Source organism: Ruditapes philippinarum, unplaced genomic scaffold (genome assembly GCF_026571515.1).
Source record: "Ruditapes philippinarum isolate M1 unplaced genomic scaffold, ASM2657151v2 ctg1792_1_1_1_1, whole genome shotgun sequence".
Taxonomy (NCBI): domain Eukaryota; kingdom Metazoa; phylum Mollusca; class Bivalvia; order Venerida; family Veneridae; genus Ruditapes; species Ruditapes philippinarum.
The window spans coordinates 285,997-304,307 of NW_026853759.1; the positions used below are offsets into that span (position 1 = coordinate 285,997).

The window sequence follows — 18,311 nt, forward strand, 5'->3', positions numbered from 1 at the left end:
TGTATTTGTACAAGGATACCATAAATAATTAATAATTCATTTAATGTATGTTTTGACCACCTAGTATACAAGGTTATATAAGTAAATCAAATGGATATCTTTCCAAGATAACTGTTTTCATCCTTAGTCTGATAGCAACAAATAGTATCTCTACCACCAGTTTACAGCCTTGCAAGCCTGTAATATTGGCAGTAAAATTTTATCATTATACGCCCGTTTGAAAAACGGGACGTATTATGGGAACGCCCCTGGCGGGCGGGCAGGCGGCGTCCAATTTTGTCCGGAGCATATCTCCTACATGCTTGCTAGATAACACTTATCCATAATGCCCCCATCTCCATCTAAAGCCTTCGTAAATGGGCGTATTTTGTGACTATGGCACCCTTGTTTTTATATTGAAATCCCCCACATATGAAGGTATAATGGCCAGCAAAAAATTTCAAACAGGACGAAAATATTCTTGTAGACTGTTTTTCATTGGCTCGTATTCCAATAATATCTGTTACAGACAGTGTATAGATACATGTATCAGCATAGCAATACTACAACTTTTATGCTATTATTTTTTTCTAAATTGTTAGAGTAAGCATTGTTGTTTTATGTTTTATAACATTAAAGTTGAATGTTTTGTTTTAATGTTTAACACTGTAAGAGTTAAAGCTACTAGCTTTTTTAATAGTGCTTAAAATATTGTACTTTTTACAGAACTTTGATGTTGAAGTGGAAAACTATTATTCCTGGATGGTACCAATAAATAATTGACAACTTTTTATTTATTCTTATTCATTTACGCACTAATTCCTTTAATGCACATTAACTTGAGGGCATGTGCGACCCTGCTTAAATTGAAGTTTTTTATCTAGCTTTTGTGAAGGTTTTTCTTATCGTTTTTCTTATTTTATTTAGTAAATAGAGCAGTTTATGAGACTAACATCTACATTTTACTGAATAATAATAGGCCTCTTGTAAAGGTAAAAAGATATATTTAACTGATTATAGTGAAAAGTCATATGTAACAAACCTTTTTAGCAAGTTACCAGTATGGATTTTTATAAAGATTAAGTTATTTTTGCAGGTCTTTAATTAATTATCTTGATTTTCAGAGTGTAGAATTTGAGAATGAGCAAGGGGTATGAAGATGTGCAGTTTTATAATGACATGATGTTATATCATATCTTTCCTTCATTGTCTATACATGTTGAAAATGAAAAAGAAATGGTCAGTAAAAATTCTTGGAAACCAGTTAACCTTGTCAGCAAGAACCACCATTATCAGTGTGTAGAAACACATCTACATATGAGCCGCGTCATGACAAAACCAACATAATGGGTTTGCGACCAGCATGGATCCAGACCAGCCTGCGCATCCGCGCAGTCTGATCAGGATATATGCTGTTCGCTATCAGTTTCTGTACTTGTAATATGGTTTGTAAGCGAACAGCATGGATCCTGATCAGACTGTGCGGATGTACAGGCTGGTCTGGATCCATGCTGGTCGCAAACCCATTATGTTGGTTTTGTTGTGATGTGGCTCATATGTATTATCCTGTTATCGATATAACTCATAGGCATTGAAATGTATTGGCTCTCAGTAAATGATACTGTGATTCTGTTTCTACACTGTGAAGAAAATTGTCTATGTACCATACTTAAAGTAACGCAATTATAAATTTAAGTTAAAAATGTGTGTGTGAAATCAGGTTTAATGAAAGATTATGAAGAAAATGGTCTTGGGATAAAAATGTCCTTGGCTGTACTGCAAAGATAAGTTATTCTCATAGAATAGTACATAGAATTTTTTGGTATCAACCTTTAACTTACTGAATTTATTAATTTAGATAAAAAAATTAGTCAACAGCAAAGTGTCTGGTCAGACTACATGGATGTACAGACTGGCTTGACTTCATGCTGGTGGCAAAGGCTAATCAAATATAAATATAAATACAAATCACTTTCCTTTCCAGCTGGTTTAGGGTTAAAATCCCATAAACTAATAATGGATATACCTTGTATGTAAATTCAAAGCAAGATAAGACCATGTTTCAAAATTATCATCGTTTTGGTTAAGAAATTGGCAACATTTTTTTTAGTGGTTCTGTACTCGAGGTTGACAATTTAAAGTTAATTGGTTATAGGAAATTTCATTTTTAGGGGGGGGGGGGGGGGCTGGGGAATTGGCAATATTGAAGGAAAGACATGATGTTGTTATTGAAATGTTTCTAACACTGGGTATGATAGTGATCGTAGTGACCACAATAGTTTATATAGGGACAATGGTGTGTCTGGTTGGTAGTGTTGTTTTTACATGATGCACATGTAGCACTATGTTACCATGGTTTCATATTATGTTTTTTATGTGAATTTGTTTGATAATAACTGGTGAATGTGTAATATGATAGAAAATGTTTCGTGTAAGATTGTTGTTTGATATGTCTAGTTATATATACATATAATAAGCTTGAAAAGGAAAAAAACAACCAACACCAATTATAAGAATGTTTTTTATTTACAAATACAGGCATTAAATAAATTTGGTGTATTGGCACTCAAGGTATGGTTTGGTGTGACTATAGACAAAAAAACACATTTTCCTTGTGTGATTTAGAAAAAGGAAATGTGGTTTCTCAGACTCTGGTGTATAAATGAACATTCTTTATTAAAAAAAAAAATATTTATATTGCGTTTACCCTGGTGATATGATAAGATCCTAATAGTTTAATATGATGTCTGGGATCAGTCTGTTTTCATGGTATAATGGCCACTATACACTAATTTCTTTCTTAATACAATATGATGTAAAAGAAGGGATGACTTTAATTACTAGATACCTCTAAACATTAGTTAACTATATTTCTTTAAGTTAAAATGAGTTATTGGTGGTAGATATGTTATTTTTTCTCTATATATTTCACCTATGATATGATGTAAGATGGAAAAGTGATGCCAAAGATTTGTTTAATGAACCCATTACTTTATCGACACCACTTGTAAATATTTCTTTACTTCATACAAATCGCTCTGTGAACTCCTAGATAAACACATTTTTAATATAAATGAAAAATCATAATGACAAATTTTGAAAGAGTTACCATACTGTAATCATATAGATAAGACTGATTTTTCTAATATTAAGATGGTAACTGATACATGTATAATAATTGAGTTACCTAAATACAGCAATTTGCAGACCTCTTAGGATAACTATTGACAGAGTTACCATACTAAGATCATGTACATGTAGACAGGTTCCTCTAAATTTTATGATGGTAACTGATAATTTTGTTATCCTTAATACAACAATGTGGAGAACTCTTGTTCAGAGTGTATGAGGATAACTATTGATAGAGTTACCATACTAAGATCATACAGAGAGTCCCATTGAACAGGTTAATAGTGATAAATAATGACACCAAGAAAAGGTCAGAATTCTCATAATATATACTGGTAATCACTTCAAGAATCAGAGCTTAATAATGTGCTTTGCTAAAACTTCAACAAAAACAATGTTCTTTCATTAGGATATTCATGTTTTAGTTAAAAAGATACTTAGCCATTACTTTCACAAATATTTTGTAGATGTTTAAGAAATGTAGATAAAAATATTTGAGTCAAGAATATGTCAGTTTGTTTCAGTTGTTTGTTATTTTCAAGTACTAGTGTATTTGTTGGTGTTTTTTTTTTAACAGAAAAAAGTCTAATTTGTGCTTTTAGGATTTTATTTTCTTCTTTTTATGTTTTTATTTTAATTGATCTCTTTACATTTGTTTCTTTTAAATAAATTTTGTAAAGCTTAGAATTCTGGAAAGTTTCTCAATTTCTTTTGATGAATAATACCAATTGTTCCTTACTGACAACAATAGCTGACGGTAACAACTTTTTAAAGGCATAGTTTACTTTTGAATAGTATAGAAATTTCCCAGTTTCAAATTTTATTTCAAATCACTTTTAAAGCCAATTTTCCCTTTGTCTGTTATTGTCAGTTGTCTGTTATGGACCACAGTCATTTTTTAGAACTGATATTATGGTGATAGTTTGTTGAAATGCCATTTAATAGACAGGTTTGTATGCATAAAGTAAACTTAAAAATCATGTGTGTGCATGAAAGAAAATTGAAATATGTATATCAGAAACATGTTTTGATTGAACTTTAACAAATTTAGGTGGTTCCACTGTTGATTAAAATGAATATGGAAGAAAGCCCAGTTTCTTTCTATTATTACATACATGTAGTTGTTTGTTTAAAATATTAAAACATGGATAGCTTATTCTTTGTCTGTTATATATAAAAACATATAAATGAAGTTATTCCATATGTATGTTATTCCATATGTATATACATGTATTATTATGATAGTAAGACATAAAGTGATTTTGTCGTCTGCTACAGTACGATATGGAGAGAACATCGGTGAGGTTTTCAGCTGCTTACAGTTCTTATATATAACATGTTTACGTTGCAAAACAAAGCACCATTGTAACATTGATCTCAGTGATTTGTTGTTTTATTGTTGTTTATCAACTAATGCACTTACATGTTAAAAGCATGACTGGTTTTAAAAAAAAGATCACATTTGCATGCATCCCTTTTTTTAACCCCAATCCACATTAATTAAAACCCAGCAATGTTGTTTTCTAAAAAAATTGGTAATCATGTACTTTGATGTTATAGTAAAATAAAAGTTTCATGCTAAGTTAGAATAATGATGTTTTAATGATTTTAAAATGAACATTGAAAGAGAAAATAGCTCTTAGAACGGTTAACAACTGATTACCTCCCTTTTGTAGTAGAGATGTAATAAAATCATAATGTGTGTAAAAAATAATATTTCTTTTATTATGTAACTTAAAAGGCACTGCCAACATTAATTTAATCAAAACCTGACTGTTACCTTTTCAAGTATTGATTTATAAATACTTATTATCACATACCTGAAAATGACTCTTATTTCACTTTTAACTGTCTTTATTTTGAGTATGTGATAAATAGAATACTATATTCATGTAGGTTCATTACTGTATTCATTGAGCTTGTTGAATAAAATAATATTTTGCTCGCAAGAGTCGCGCATAATATAATTCTATTTAACTCGTACAGTAAATACAGTATAACCTACACTCATTCAATATCTTTTATTTAGGGAAAAATAAGTTAACAAGGCAAAGAAGTTTACGATGTCATGTTGTCTGGGACAAGCTATGTGCAGTCCTGTTCCAGATATGTTCTGCATTTAGCAAGAAAATAATTAAAAAGCTTTATATTTTGTCTTTATTGTGTTACCATTGGTAAAGGGAATTTTTCTTTTATTTCTTTTTGTGTTACCTATTTTTCTATCTAACAATTATAAAATAGATTTATTTACAGTGCATTTTTTTATTCATTTATATGGTATGGCATGTCTTGTTAATTATAAGATAATTTTAGAATTTAATTTCTATCAGATTAATTTGTTAGTAACATAGAAACTTTAATAAACATGCATGAGACTTAAATAAGCTTAATACCTTGATATAATTTCATAATGATGAAGAAAAAACAATTTCAGTAATACTTTTTGCATTATGAGTACCAACATGAACATTCATTAAAATTTTAATGTAAGTTTTGTGTTTTCCTTTAAAGTTCATTTCATTTACGTATGACAATCATATTCATTCACTGACTATTCAACATTGTCTTAAGAAAAAGTTTGTAAAATTAATTGTCTCTGTTTGTTTTGAATATTTCAGTTACTCACAACTTGTATAGTATATGATTTAAGCCTCAGTACATGCCATATGCAGTTGGTAGAACAGTTCCTTGTATGATAATGAGATGCATATTCTATAAATAGATTGTATGTATATTACAGGCTTCACAGATGGTGTTTTTCCGCGATGCTGTTGACCATATTTGTAGAGCTGCTAGAATCTTCTGTCAACCCGGTGGACACATGCTATTGGTTTGTTTAGTATTATTTCTAGGACTTAAATTCTTTGAATCATCAAGGGAGATGTTGAATAATTGAAATGTTTGTTTTGATTTAATTATAAAACTGATATCATACTGTTTAGATACATAAATGTAGTTGATAAATTATGTTTTACAAGTATACGAAAATCTAGAATATATGAATTATGAATATTGAAAATTATTTTGAAAATGTTCTACAAAATATTGAACAGTAAGATTATTTTTTTAGTGGCCGAAACTACTAGTAGAAGTCAACACATATTATTTGTTTAAATTTATTTAAGGTGTTCATTTGCAAATGTAAATGCATTTTTTCAATATCAATAGTTATACAAATTCAACATTTTAACATAATTTCAATTTTTGGCTAGGAAATAGAGCCAATGGTTTATTTCTACAATAATGACTTACAAGTTCATTAAACCCAATCCTCCTAAAAAATTATATTTATTAGTCCCCTACCGGTTTACCGGAGGGGACTTTAGGTTTACCCTCCGTCCGTCTGTCCGTCCGTCCGTCAGTCCGTCCGTCCACAAAACTGGATCCCGCGATAACGCAAAAAGTACTGAAAATATTTTAATGAAACTTGATATATGGATAGATGGCAGTATGGAGATTATGCACGTCTTTTTCTTTTCTTCCTATGTTGAAAATTCTGGTTGCTATGGCAACAAATAGACTGAAAATATGGCAAATTTTACACATAACCTGGATCCAGTGATAACGCAAAAAGTACTGAAAATATTTTTATGAAACTTGATATATGGATAGATGGCAGTATGGAGATTATGCACGTCTTTTTCTTTTCTTCCTATGTTGAAAATTCTGGTTGCTATGGCAACAAATAGACTGAAAATATGGCAAATTTTACACATAACCTGGATCCAGTGATAACACAAAAAGTACTGAAAATATGTTTATGAAACTTGACATATGGGTAGATGGCAGTATGGAAATTATGCACATCCTTTTTAGCTCGACTTTTCTATGAAAAGGGGAGCTATCCTACTCGCCCCGGCGTCGGCGTTGGCGTCACACCTTGGTTAAGTTTTTTCGTACCACCCCACTTTATTTCAGAAGTATTACAAGTATGGCTTTGAAACTTACCATACTTGTTCACCATCATAACCTCCATCTACAGACAAGAGTACATAACTCTGTCAAGGTTTTTGACAGAATTATGGCCCTTTTTTGACTTAGAAAGTGTATTGAGCTTGGTTAAGTTTTTTGTACCACCTCACTTTATTTCAAAACCATTGGAGGTATTGCTTTGAAACTGACCATACTTGTTTACCATCACGACCTTCATCAACAGACAAGAGGACATAACTCTCTCAAGGTTTTTGACAGAATTATGCCCCTTTTTGACTTAGAAAATACATTGAATATGGGTAAAATCCACTTATTGCCTTAACCCTTTGAGATATTGCTTTGAAACTTTTAATGCTATTTCACATCATTACCCCCATCTGTACGCAAGAGAAGGTAACTCTGTCAAGGATTTGTTTTAAAAATTAAGGCCTTTTATCGACTTAGAATCTTGGTTAAGTTTTTAGTACCAGTCCACTTTTTGACTGAACTGTTTATATTATAAGGTAACTATAATACTTTCACATACAAAGTCAAATCTATATATTATGCTGATTGTACAAAAATATACTGCTTCCTTGGCATAGATTTCTTGAAAAATTATGTTATTATGTCATTTACCAAGGTGTTCTGAGTGACGTAAAAATACCTTATTCTCTCAAAGTGGGTTTAATACTATTAAATTTATTTAAGGCTCAACTCAGTTTTTTTTTCTTTCTTACCAGCCCTCTTTTGACTTAAACATTTCAAACTTTGCTGCAGTGTTCAAGGGTATCACACAATTCAGTAAAATAATTCTTCACTAAATATCTTAATGCTCATGGCCATTGTTCACTTTAAAAATACAGAGATTCTTGTATTGCCTTTTACTGCAAAAACTTTTTTTATTGGCAAGCAATAAAAAAGTCGAGCGCGCTGTCTTACGGACAGCTCTTGTTTATCTTCCTATGTTGAAAATTCTGGTTGCTATGGCAACAAATAGACTGAATTTCAAGATTTCTGATTCTAGTTTTTAAGTTTTTTCACTATAAGTTCTTTATTTCTTAAGGTATTTTCTTCAAACTTTAAATATAAGTTGCTTGTCATCAACCACATCATATGTGACAAGGTTTACAACTCTAGCACAAATTTTTTCAGAATTACCTCCCTTGAACTTAAAATTTTCATGAAAAAAACATTGTTTTTTTTTAATAACTTCTTTTTCTGAATGTATCTACTTCAAACTTCATATAAATGTTTCTTATTGTCACTCAACATTTGTGAGTGTTCAATACTCTAGCAAGACTATTTCCAGAATTATGCCCCTTTTGAACTTAACAGGGATGTTTAAAAAATCACTTAAGAGTGTCCTTCAGTCCGTCTGTCTATACATAAAAACTGTTTCCTTTGATCACTTTTTAAGAACTTTTTCAACAAATTTACTTAAGAATAGGAACATAAGTGAATGGCCAATGGCCCTTCAGAATGTTGCTTGGGCTCTTACCGGTAGGGGACTTATGGATTGCTTGCAATACTATGATAATTGCTTGTTTGTATATTATTTTCTATATTTCAGGTTGGTTTAGATGGCTGTGGCAAGTCTACCATAGCACACCTGGCTAGTTTTATAGCTGGGTGCGAGCTTTTCAAACTAACGTTACAGAGAGGATATGGTATGGTAGAGTTTAGGGATGACCTCAAGAAAGTTTTCCTCGAGACTGGTGTGAAGGGAGAGAAAATGATCTTCCTTCTCACTGATGCTGATATTGTCAAGGTTAGTTAATTATTCTGATATTGGGATGTTTTTAGCTCTATTATTAAAAGAATAATGAAGCAGTACTGCACCCTGTTGCATCATTGCGAGCATAAATTTTTACTTAATTATCCCCCTTTGTAAAAACTCCAGCATGTTTGTTTAGGCAATGAGAATATTTAAGTATGCTTCTTTTCTGACATCTATTACAAATAGGGCTTACCTTGCTGGATCAATATGTGATTAACCTTTGTCAAAACAATATATCCAGGCCAACCTGTATTACCATTCAGTCTGACCAAGCTATATAAACTGTTTGTACATGTAGTTCATTTTAAAGTTGATATAGAAATCCCGTTTGTTTCTAGAGATTTGAATAATTGATTATAGCTCTACAAAATATCTTTCAGAAAAAAATAATCTGGTGTACATAAATTGAAATTATCATTATAAGAATAATGAACTTTGATTTATAGGAGAGTTTTCTGGAAGATATCAACTGTATATTAAACTCTGGTGAGGTGCCGGACTTGTTTGACAATGAGGAGGTGGATGGTATAACGATGGACCTGAAACAATCAGCCACACAGGCTGATATACCAGATACGAGACAGGCCGTGTATAACTACTTTATACAACGTGTCAGGCAAAACCTACATGTTGTCCTAGCACTTAGTCCCGCTGGTATATTTGAATTTTCACTTCTTATTCAATATTAAAAATTTATTTTTCTGTCAGTGTTTGAATACAGTATTGATACTGGATAAGTGGTAAATGATTAACTTTTTTAATTAATTTATAAAGATTCTTACGGTTTTCTGTTGGTTTAGCACAGAATATTCATTGAAATTATCAGTTTTTTATTATCATAGATATGCTCTGTTATTGGCCATATATGGGAACCCTCTTCTCTAGCTTTCTTGCTGTTTAAAAGTGAGAAAAATCTTTATTAAAATAGACGTCAAATAAAGACAAGAGCAATAAATTTTGTAAAACAGAAATTGAAATTTTTTATTTCTTGTTTGATATTCTGCATTGAAAATAAAGAGTTGACACACTTTTTATGCCCCCGCCATGTAATGGCCGGGGCATATAGTGTTACCCTGTTCCGTCATTCCGTCCTTCCGTCATTCTGTCATTCTGTCATTCCGTCATCATCAGTTTCCGTTCATTACCTTAAGAACGGTTGCACACATTCAACTCAAATTTGACATATGGATATGTCATGTGAAAATACAGGTCAAGTTCGAATTTGGTCATGGTTCTATAATTTTTGGCAGAGTTATGCCCTTTTTACTTTGAAAATAATATGAAATTTTCAGTTTCCGTTCATTATCTCCCAAACGGTACAACAGATTCAACTCAAACTTGACATATGGATATGTCATGAGAAAATACAGGTCAAGTTCGAATTTGGTCATGGTTCGATGATTTTTGGCACAGTTATGCCCCTTTCACTTTGAAAATAATATGAAATTTTCAGTTTCCGTTTATTATCTCCCCAACAGTAGAACACATTCAACTCAAATTTGACATATGGATATGTTTTTGGTATGCCCAGGCCAAGTTCGAATTTGGTCATGGTTCAATGATTTTTGGCAGAGAAATGCCCCTTTCACTTTGAAAATAATATGAAATTTACAGTTTCTGTTCATTATCTACCCAAGAGTATTACATATTCAACTCAAATTTGACATATGGATATGTAAAAGGAATGGGCAGGTCAAGTTGGAATTTGGTCATGGTTTGATGATTTTTTGGCAGAGTTATGTCCCTTTCACTTTGAAAATAATATAGATACATCTTATGAATATGCAGTTTAAGTTTGAATTTGGTCGTGGTTCAATGATTTTGGACAAACTTATCTTTCCTGAATGTTGGAAAAATTTTGAACTTTCAGTTTCAGCACTCATACTTTTGTGGAAATGTATTAAGCCATTATTTTGGCTACAAATATGCAATATGCTATTTTTAAAAGGTTAAGACTGAATAATTTCAGTGCCTTGAACATTGTGTGAAAATGGTTTGTGTTAACATTAAAAAGTTTTAACGGCTTTGAACTTAAAATGAAAAAAAATAATTTGTGCAAACAAATTTGGAACTAAATATTATAACATCTGAAATTTTAGCCGCATGCAGGGGCATCCGTGGCATGATGACACATTTCTAGTTTCCAATTAATTTCCCATGAGTAGTCATTTCATTTCTAAAATATGATCACATTGCCTGTTTTTAGTGATTTATACCACTACGATTTTTTTTCATGATTCACTTGAAAAAGATGTAGTTTCCAAAGGAAATCTTGTAACGAAAAAATAATTGAGCCGCGCCATGACAAAACCAACATAATTGGTTTGCGACCAGCATGGATCCAGACCAGCCTGCGCATCCACCCCGTCTGATCAGGATCCGTGCTGTTCGCTTACCAACCCTTTTACAAGTTGAGAAACTGATAGCAAACAGCATGGATCCTGATCAGACTGCAGGGATGTGCAGGCTGGTCTGGATCTATGCTGGTCCTAAACACACTATGTTGGTTTTGTCGTGACACGGCTCATTAATGATGTAATATATTATAGGTGGTCGGTTCCGTCAGAGATGTAGAATGAACCCTGCATTAATCAACTGTTGTACAATAGACTGGTATGATGAATGGGACGAGGAAGCTATGTTAAGTGTGGCCCAAGTCTTCTTTGAGAATGCCGAGTTTATAGCTGACAAAGATACAGATATTCTGGTAGGTGGATCACATCTGATGATTTAAACATTCCCTCAGAACATAAGGTTTTGATTGAATAGTAGAAGTTTGAAGCTTGGTGACAAGTAGTGTGATTGACAAACAGGCTAACATATTAGTAGTTGTTAAGGCAGTACTTTCTGTTTTCACTGGCATAAAATAGTTGGCAATATTTGTTTGGCAATACATGATAGTTGAAAAAACACTTATTTTAAAAACACTTATTTAAAGCTGTATGCCTCCAGATGAGCCAAAATATTCCAAGAAAGTCAAACGTGAGAAAAATGTACTAAGATTTTAAGAAGAGTAAAAAGGTTAAAGTAATTTACATGTTTTGTGTGATTATTAACTGATTTTGCAGTATTTATCATCATATTTTATGAAAGCTATGTTTGCATATGTTGACCTCATTTTTTTTTTTTTTTTGGTAATTTACATGGATTGTAAGTACCATTTACTTTATGTAAATTACTTTGTTTATTGTACAAAATTTTATTTTTAAATACATTTTCAAATCTGCTGTAATGGTTGTTTTATTATCATTATTTTTATGAGATAGAGCTTTCTTATTATTATTATTCCCTTACAAATGTTAACATTTTCACTGTTTACTATGTTGTTTAGGAGCTGAAGAGTAAAGTAGGAGCGATGTGTGTGGACATTCACAAGAGTATAAATGTAATGGCAGTGAAATATTGGGACGAGATGAGACGTCATTATTACTCTACCCCCAGTAGCTACATGGAACTTATACGATTATATTCCAAGTTATTGCGAGAAAATAAAACAGAGTTCATGAATAACAAGTTAGTTTTGATATATTTATTTCCAGCTTTCTGTTGAAGTATACACATTCCTTCAGTAGCAAAAATAAGTTAAATTACACATTTCCTCAATAGCTTAGATAAGTTGAATTACGCATTTATTCAGAAGCCTAGATCATTTGAATTACAAATTTCTTCAAGAGCCTAGATAAATTACAATTACAAATTTCTTCATGATCCTACATAAATTGAATAACAGATTCCTTCAGTAGCTTACCTAAGTTGAAATGCACATTCCTTAAGTTTAATTTGTATTGCAAATAAGTAATAACTTTATATTGTTAATTTGCTATTATTACCTTTGACACATAAATTGTTATAATTTTTGAAAAATATTTTCAAGGTCAAATGCTTTAAAGTTAATACATATACTTCTAAGTAAAGAAAATATCAACAATGGTTATTATTTTGTGTTTCAGGAATCGACTGTTAGTTGGTTTGTTTAAACTGTCAGAAGCCAACTCACTGGTTGGTACCATGCAAGATGAGCTGGTGCAGATAGGCCCTCAGTTGGTACAGAAACAAAAGGTATATCACTTTATAATGTTGAGATATTGGTTACAAAAAAAAACAATAAAAATAATGGAAAAAAACTAGTAGAATTTTTTAGCTCGACTTTTTGCAGAATAATCGAGCTAATGCAGTCACCCATTTGTCGGCGTCCCTGTGGTCAAGTATCTCCAAAACTACTAAAGGAATTGGGTTGAAACTTCATACACTTGTTCTCTTTGATTATCTAACATGATTGGCACAAGTCCCATAACTCTGATTTGCTTTTTTGCATATTAATGCCCCTTTTTTGACTTAGAAATTCTTGGTTAAGTTTTTGCTTGTAAGATGGTATCTCCATAATTACTGAAGGGAATGGATTGAAACTTCACACATTTGACACTTGTTCTCTGTGATTATCTAACATGATTGGCTCAAGTCCCATAACTCTGATTTGCTTTTTTGCATAATTATGCCCCTTTTTCGACTAAGAAATCCTTGATTAAGTTTTTGCTTGTAAGCTGGTATCTCCATAACTACTGAAGGGAATGGATTGAAACTTAAAACACTTGTTCTCTGTGATTATCTTACATGATTGGCACAAGTCCCATAACTCTGATTTGCTTTTTGCATAATTATGCCCTATTTTCGGCTCAGGAATTCTTGGTTAAGTTTTTGCTTGTAAGCTGGTATCTCCATAACTACTGAAGGGTTTGTGCTTTTTTGGGACAATTTTATGCATTCATAATAATAAAGCAGTGATTTACTCGATAAAACATCTTAATAACAAGCCTTTGTACCTTTTCGGACAATTTTATGTATTCATATAGGTAAGCATTTATTATACTCAATGAAACACCCTTGTGACAACTTTTTCAAATAGTCGAGCATCGCTATCCTCCGACAGTTCTTGTTTTTTAAATTCTCAGAAAATTTTATCTTTAACTGTACAAGACACAAAACAGACATAGTATAAGAAGTCTTAATCTATAAATATTTAACAGAACTAATGTGCTTGAGGCCAATATTCATTAAGCGGCCCATCATCACTTTTCAGCCTTACCCAGTCATGTATTGATTAACCTCTTAATAAAAGATACAGGTGTAACTCTGAAACATAAAATACAGGTTTTGTAGATGTTAAAACAGATTTGTGTTTGTGTTATGCAACAGGATACAGAGGTATTACTAGAACAGCTAGAAAGAGACAGAGAGGCTGTAAATGAAGTAAGAGCTATTGTAGAACATGAAGAGGCTATCATGAAGAAAGAGACGCAGATTGTACAAGATTACTCCGAGGTATAAACCTTTACTCTTTCCTATGTTTTTCTTGATTTTATTGCTGTTGGTTGTAAAATAAACATTTATTTATGATGAGGGAATGGAAGCTTGGTTGTAAATATACTTTAAGTTTTAATGATGTAACTTTCCTTTTTTCCAAGCAGTGTTTTATTCTTTGTTCAGTTATTTATGAAATTAGAAATTATTTTCAATATTTCTCTTAAATTTCTAGTTTCAAAATATTGCTGATCATATATTGATAGAACCAAAACTGGTGGAGAATAAATAACCTGAACAAGCACTGGTGTTGATGTGTTGTATTTCATCATTTTCCCCTTATTTTTATTACATGTATTGACACATTACTTAATCTGATGATGTCAGTTCATAAGATTATTTTATCTTAAAAAAAATCATGATGGACGCTTTTTCAAGACATTTATATGAAATCAGAAAAAAAATATGTGTGATTGGTGCTGTAGATTAAAGCCGGTATTTTTTCTTTATTTTCAGGAGTGTCAAAGAGATCTGGAGTCAGTCATTCCAGCACTGAAAATGGCCGTGGCTTCATTAGAGACACTGGATAAGGCTTCGATATCCGAGATCAGAGTGTACATCAACCCCCCATATCTCGTATCCACAGTCCTACATGCTGTCTGTCTACTCTTCCAGAAAAAACCAGACTGGCCTACTGCTAAAATGATGTTGGGAGATCCAAACTTTCTCAGGAAATTGTTACAGTTTGATAAAAATAGCCTTCCTGATAAGGTAGGTTCTAGGTTTTAGAAAATATTAAATGGTTTAAAAAGAATAAAAACACAGATTGTGTGACATAATATATGTTGGAAAAAATCCATTGTATATAACACTAAATAAAAAAAGTGTGCTAAATTTTGATCTTTTCTATGGGGCCATCCGAATTTTATATGTAAAATGTATATACTGGAAAAAAATTGTTTAATGATGTCATCTCTAATTGACATGGATGATTTTTGGATTACATTTTTCAGTGGATACATTGATTTTATGTCAACTACCTGTTGATATACTTTCGGCATTGATTGAAAATAATCAAAATATGATATTGAAGAAAACTAAACAATATCATGCTTATATATTTCAGGTATTTCACAAGTTAAAGAAGTATACAAAACACCCAGACTTTAATCCTGAAGCTGTAGGTAAAGTGTCACTTGCCTGTATGTCTATCTGTCAGTGGGTTCTAGCATTAGAACATTACAATGAGGTTCATAAGGTGAGCTAGTCTCTTTATACATTAACACTTTATTCTCTTTAAGGGGTATCCATGGTCGAGTGGTTGTGGTTAACTTCAAACCATTTGCTCCTCACCATAGTGGGTTCAAATCCTGGGAGGGACTTTGGATTCTTTCATGTCAGGAAGCTATCTAACTAGATCATTGAACATTGATGATTCTACTCAGGTGTGCCTGAAATAATGCTCAGAAGGGCGAATGAGGTCTTCCTCCAACAGAAAAGCTGAAAAGTCACAAACTACCTCTTCTGTGTTTGGTGTGACACAAAACCCAACCTTCAAAAATATTCTGTTTAACTTTTGCTTTATTACAATCTAAAATTATGGTTATTATTCAACAGGTCAATCTTGAGAATAATGCATTTTCTAAAATGAAGATTGTGATGAATGAAGATATTTTTAAGACTACATGTACATTCATAACATATCTACGATAAATTTGAAAGGTTCTGCTGTTGTAGTTGCTGTACAAAGGGAAAATTTAAATATTCAAATAGTATTTGGATCTCATGTTTCAATACAAACTTGCATGATATACAAATCGTAATATGTATCTAAATTTGTGATTACAGATGGTTAAACCAAAGCAGAAAAGAGTACAGGAAGCAAAAGAAGCCTTGAAGTTGGCCCAGAATAGTCTGGCCACAAAACCCAAAGCTAGTTCTGAAATAAGGTAACAGTTCACTTTTATATACAATCAGGGCCGCTGCACATTGTATACGGCCAAACCACCCGTTCAATTTACACCATTTTAGAAATGAAAAATGATGGGTTAATAGGGCACTGGGGGGCTTTTTTTTTTGGGCCCCAAGGGGTTGATACACCCAAAATTTTTTAAACCCTGAAAAATAAAAGGAAAGAAAAAAGGAAAATTATAAAAAAAATGAAAGGGAACTATTTAAAAATAAATTAAGTGGCATTTCATCCCAAGGAAAATTTTTCTTTTTTTTTTTTCCCTTTTAAAATTTTTCTTTCTATTTTTTTTTGCTTTTTAACTTCTTAAAATTTTTTCTAGAATTCATTTAAAAGCCTGAAGAAAATTTTTAATTTGTGTTTTTCCATAAACCTGTCATTTTAAAATTAGGGGGTGACATTAAAAATTAAATTTTTTAAATGTATGAATTATAGATTCAAGGACATTTTAGACACATTGACAGACAAGTATCAGGAAAGTGTGGACCAAAGAGAAGCTCTGATAAAACACCAGGAAACAAACAACTCTTCGTCTGAAAAGAGCAGGTATTTCTGATCGGAGCTCTCGCTGATGAAAAGGTAACACAGATTTCTCATTTCTTTATTCCTAGCAGTATTGTAGTGTTCAAAATTGACTAACAAAAATTATAAGAAAGCCCATCTCATTTAAAAGGCTTTAGTCTAGCACATTTTTTTAGTTTTCCTATATTAAAAAACAATGATAGCTCAAAGATGCCTGATTGGAGACACGAAATGTCAATATGACCATAGCTGGTTTCATACAAGTGTTTGAACTGATCATTTTGAGATATTGTTAAAGACATTTTCTTTAAATGATGTTAATGCAACATTTAAAGAAAACAGTAGTTTAAATTAAAGAGTGAAATTTATTTTTGTGTTAAAATTTATTTTACACTGCATAAATTGAAGATGAATGATGTGTCCATGCCAATACTGTCATGTTATTCTTGGACTGGAGGTAACAACATGGACACCATTGTGTTAATCTTTAATGTAAAACTGAGTTGTTATCCTTCATTATCATTAATGATCAACAAATATCAAATTTTTATTGCTATTAACCACTATATCCCCCGGATCATTGATGCATTTATCATTTGTCAATAGTTATAATGCATAAAATATTATTGTATTCTTGTATATTTTAACAGGTGAGATGGGCGGAGTCTGTTAATGAACTTGATTTCAAGTTACAAGGTCTTGTTGGAGATACACTAGTGGCTGCTGCAAGTGTGTGTTATATAGGACCATTCACGGCCAAATACCGCAAACAGCTCATCAATGAGTGGGTGGGGAAATGTAAAGATTCTAACATACCTATAACCAAAGATTTTGACCTGATAAAAAATCCCAGTGGATGCTCACCATTACTTTTAAAAAAGGACCCTTTGGGGAAAAATTTTACCTTAAGGTTTTTTGAATTTTTTGAAAATTAAAAATAGATATTTTCTTGCTGTTTTGCAAAAGGGTTTATTTATAGAAAGCATTTTTAAATGTACGTAACTCCTTATTACTTTATATATTTTCATCATCTTTTTTTATGAACAATACCATTGCAATGAGGAAAAAAAAATCATACTGTAAAATTTTTTATATGGTTTATTTATAGTAGCATTATAAATGTACATAACTCTTTATTACTTTATATATTTTCATAATCTTTTTTTTATGAACAATAACATTTTAATGAGGAAAAAAAATCATACTGGAAAATTAACATTAGCATGTTTTCATTTAAAATTTTAATATAATTTATTCATTTCTTATCAAACATTTACAGTAAAAATACATATGAACCTGTAGGTATTACTAAACATGTAATATGGAAAAAAGGACAATGGACAAGACATTTAACCTTTCATAAAACAAACACATTATACAGTTAATATTTTGTCAATGTTAAAAGTTTATTTTATCAGTATTATTGTTCAAAATAGATAATTGTAAGTACATTATGATTTTATTTTTATAATAACAGATTCTACTTTGGCAAAATGAGGGGCTTCCATTGGACACACACTCTACTGCTAATGCAATCATGGTGAAGAAGGGTAACAAATGGCCTCTTCTGATTGACCCACAGGGTCAGGCTGCAGCGTATGTATACACTATTTATATATTATTATATTTGTATAAGTCTAGTTTAGTTGTATTTGTTTTTCTGTTGTTTTTTATGCTAATTTCATTACAGTTTTGGTCAAATCTCTGTGATCAGACTTGTTT

The 18,311-nt window shown here is 31.6% G+C and overlaps 1 protein-coding gene across 1 annotated transcript in view; it reads left to right on the top strand.

Annotated features, from left to right (window-relative positions):
- LOC132737753 (dynein axonemal heavy chain 6-like) overlaps positions 1 to 18,311 on the top strand; it is a 141,684-nt gene that overhangs the window by 75,523 nt on the left and 47,850 nt on the right. The window contains 17 exon segments of the mRNA XM_060725089.1: positions 1,104 to 1,130; positions 4,387 to 4,407; positions 5,849 to 5,938; positions 8,594 to 8,791; positions 9,247 to 9,454; positions 11,350 to 11,507; positions 12,132 to 12,313; positions 12,751 to 12,859; positions 13,994 to 14,119; positions 14,615 to 14,869; positions 15,225 to 15,356; positions 15,947 to 16,047; positions 16,503 to 16,587; positions 16,589 to 16,618; positions 16,620 to 16,646; positions 17,240 to 17,441; positions 18,026 to 18,185. Coding sequence (XP_060581072.1) covers positions 1,104 to 1,130; positions 4,387 to 4,407; positions 5,849 to 5,938; positions 8,594 to 8,791; positions 9,247 to 9,454; positions 11,350 to 11,507; positions 12,132 to 12,313; positions 12,751 to 12,859; positions 13,994 to 14,119; positions 14,615 to 14,869; positions 15,225 to 15,356; positions 15,947 to 16,047; positions 16,503 to 16,587; positions 16,589 to 16,618; positions 16,620 to 16,646; positions 17,240 to 17,441; positions 18,026 to 18,185 — 2,111 coding nt within the window.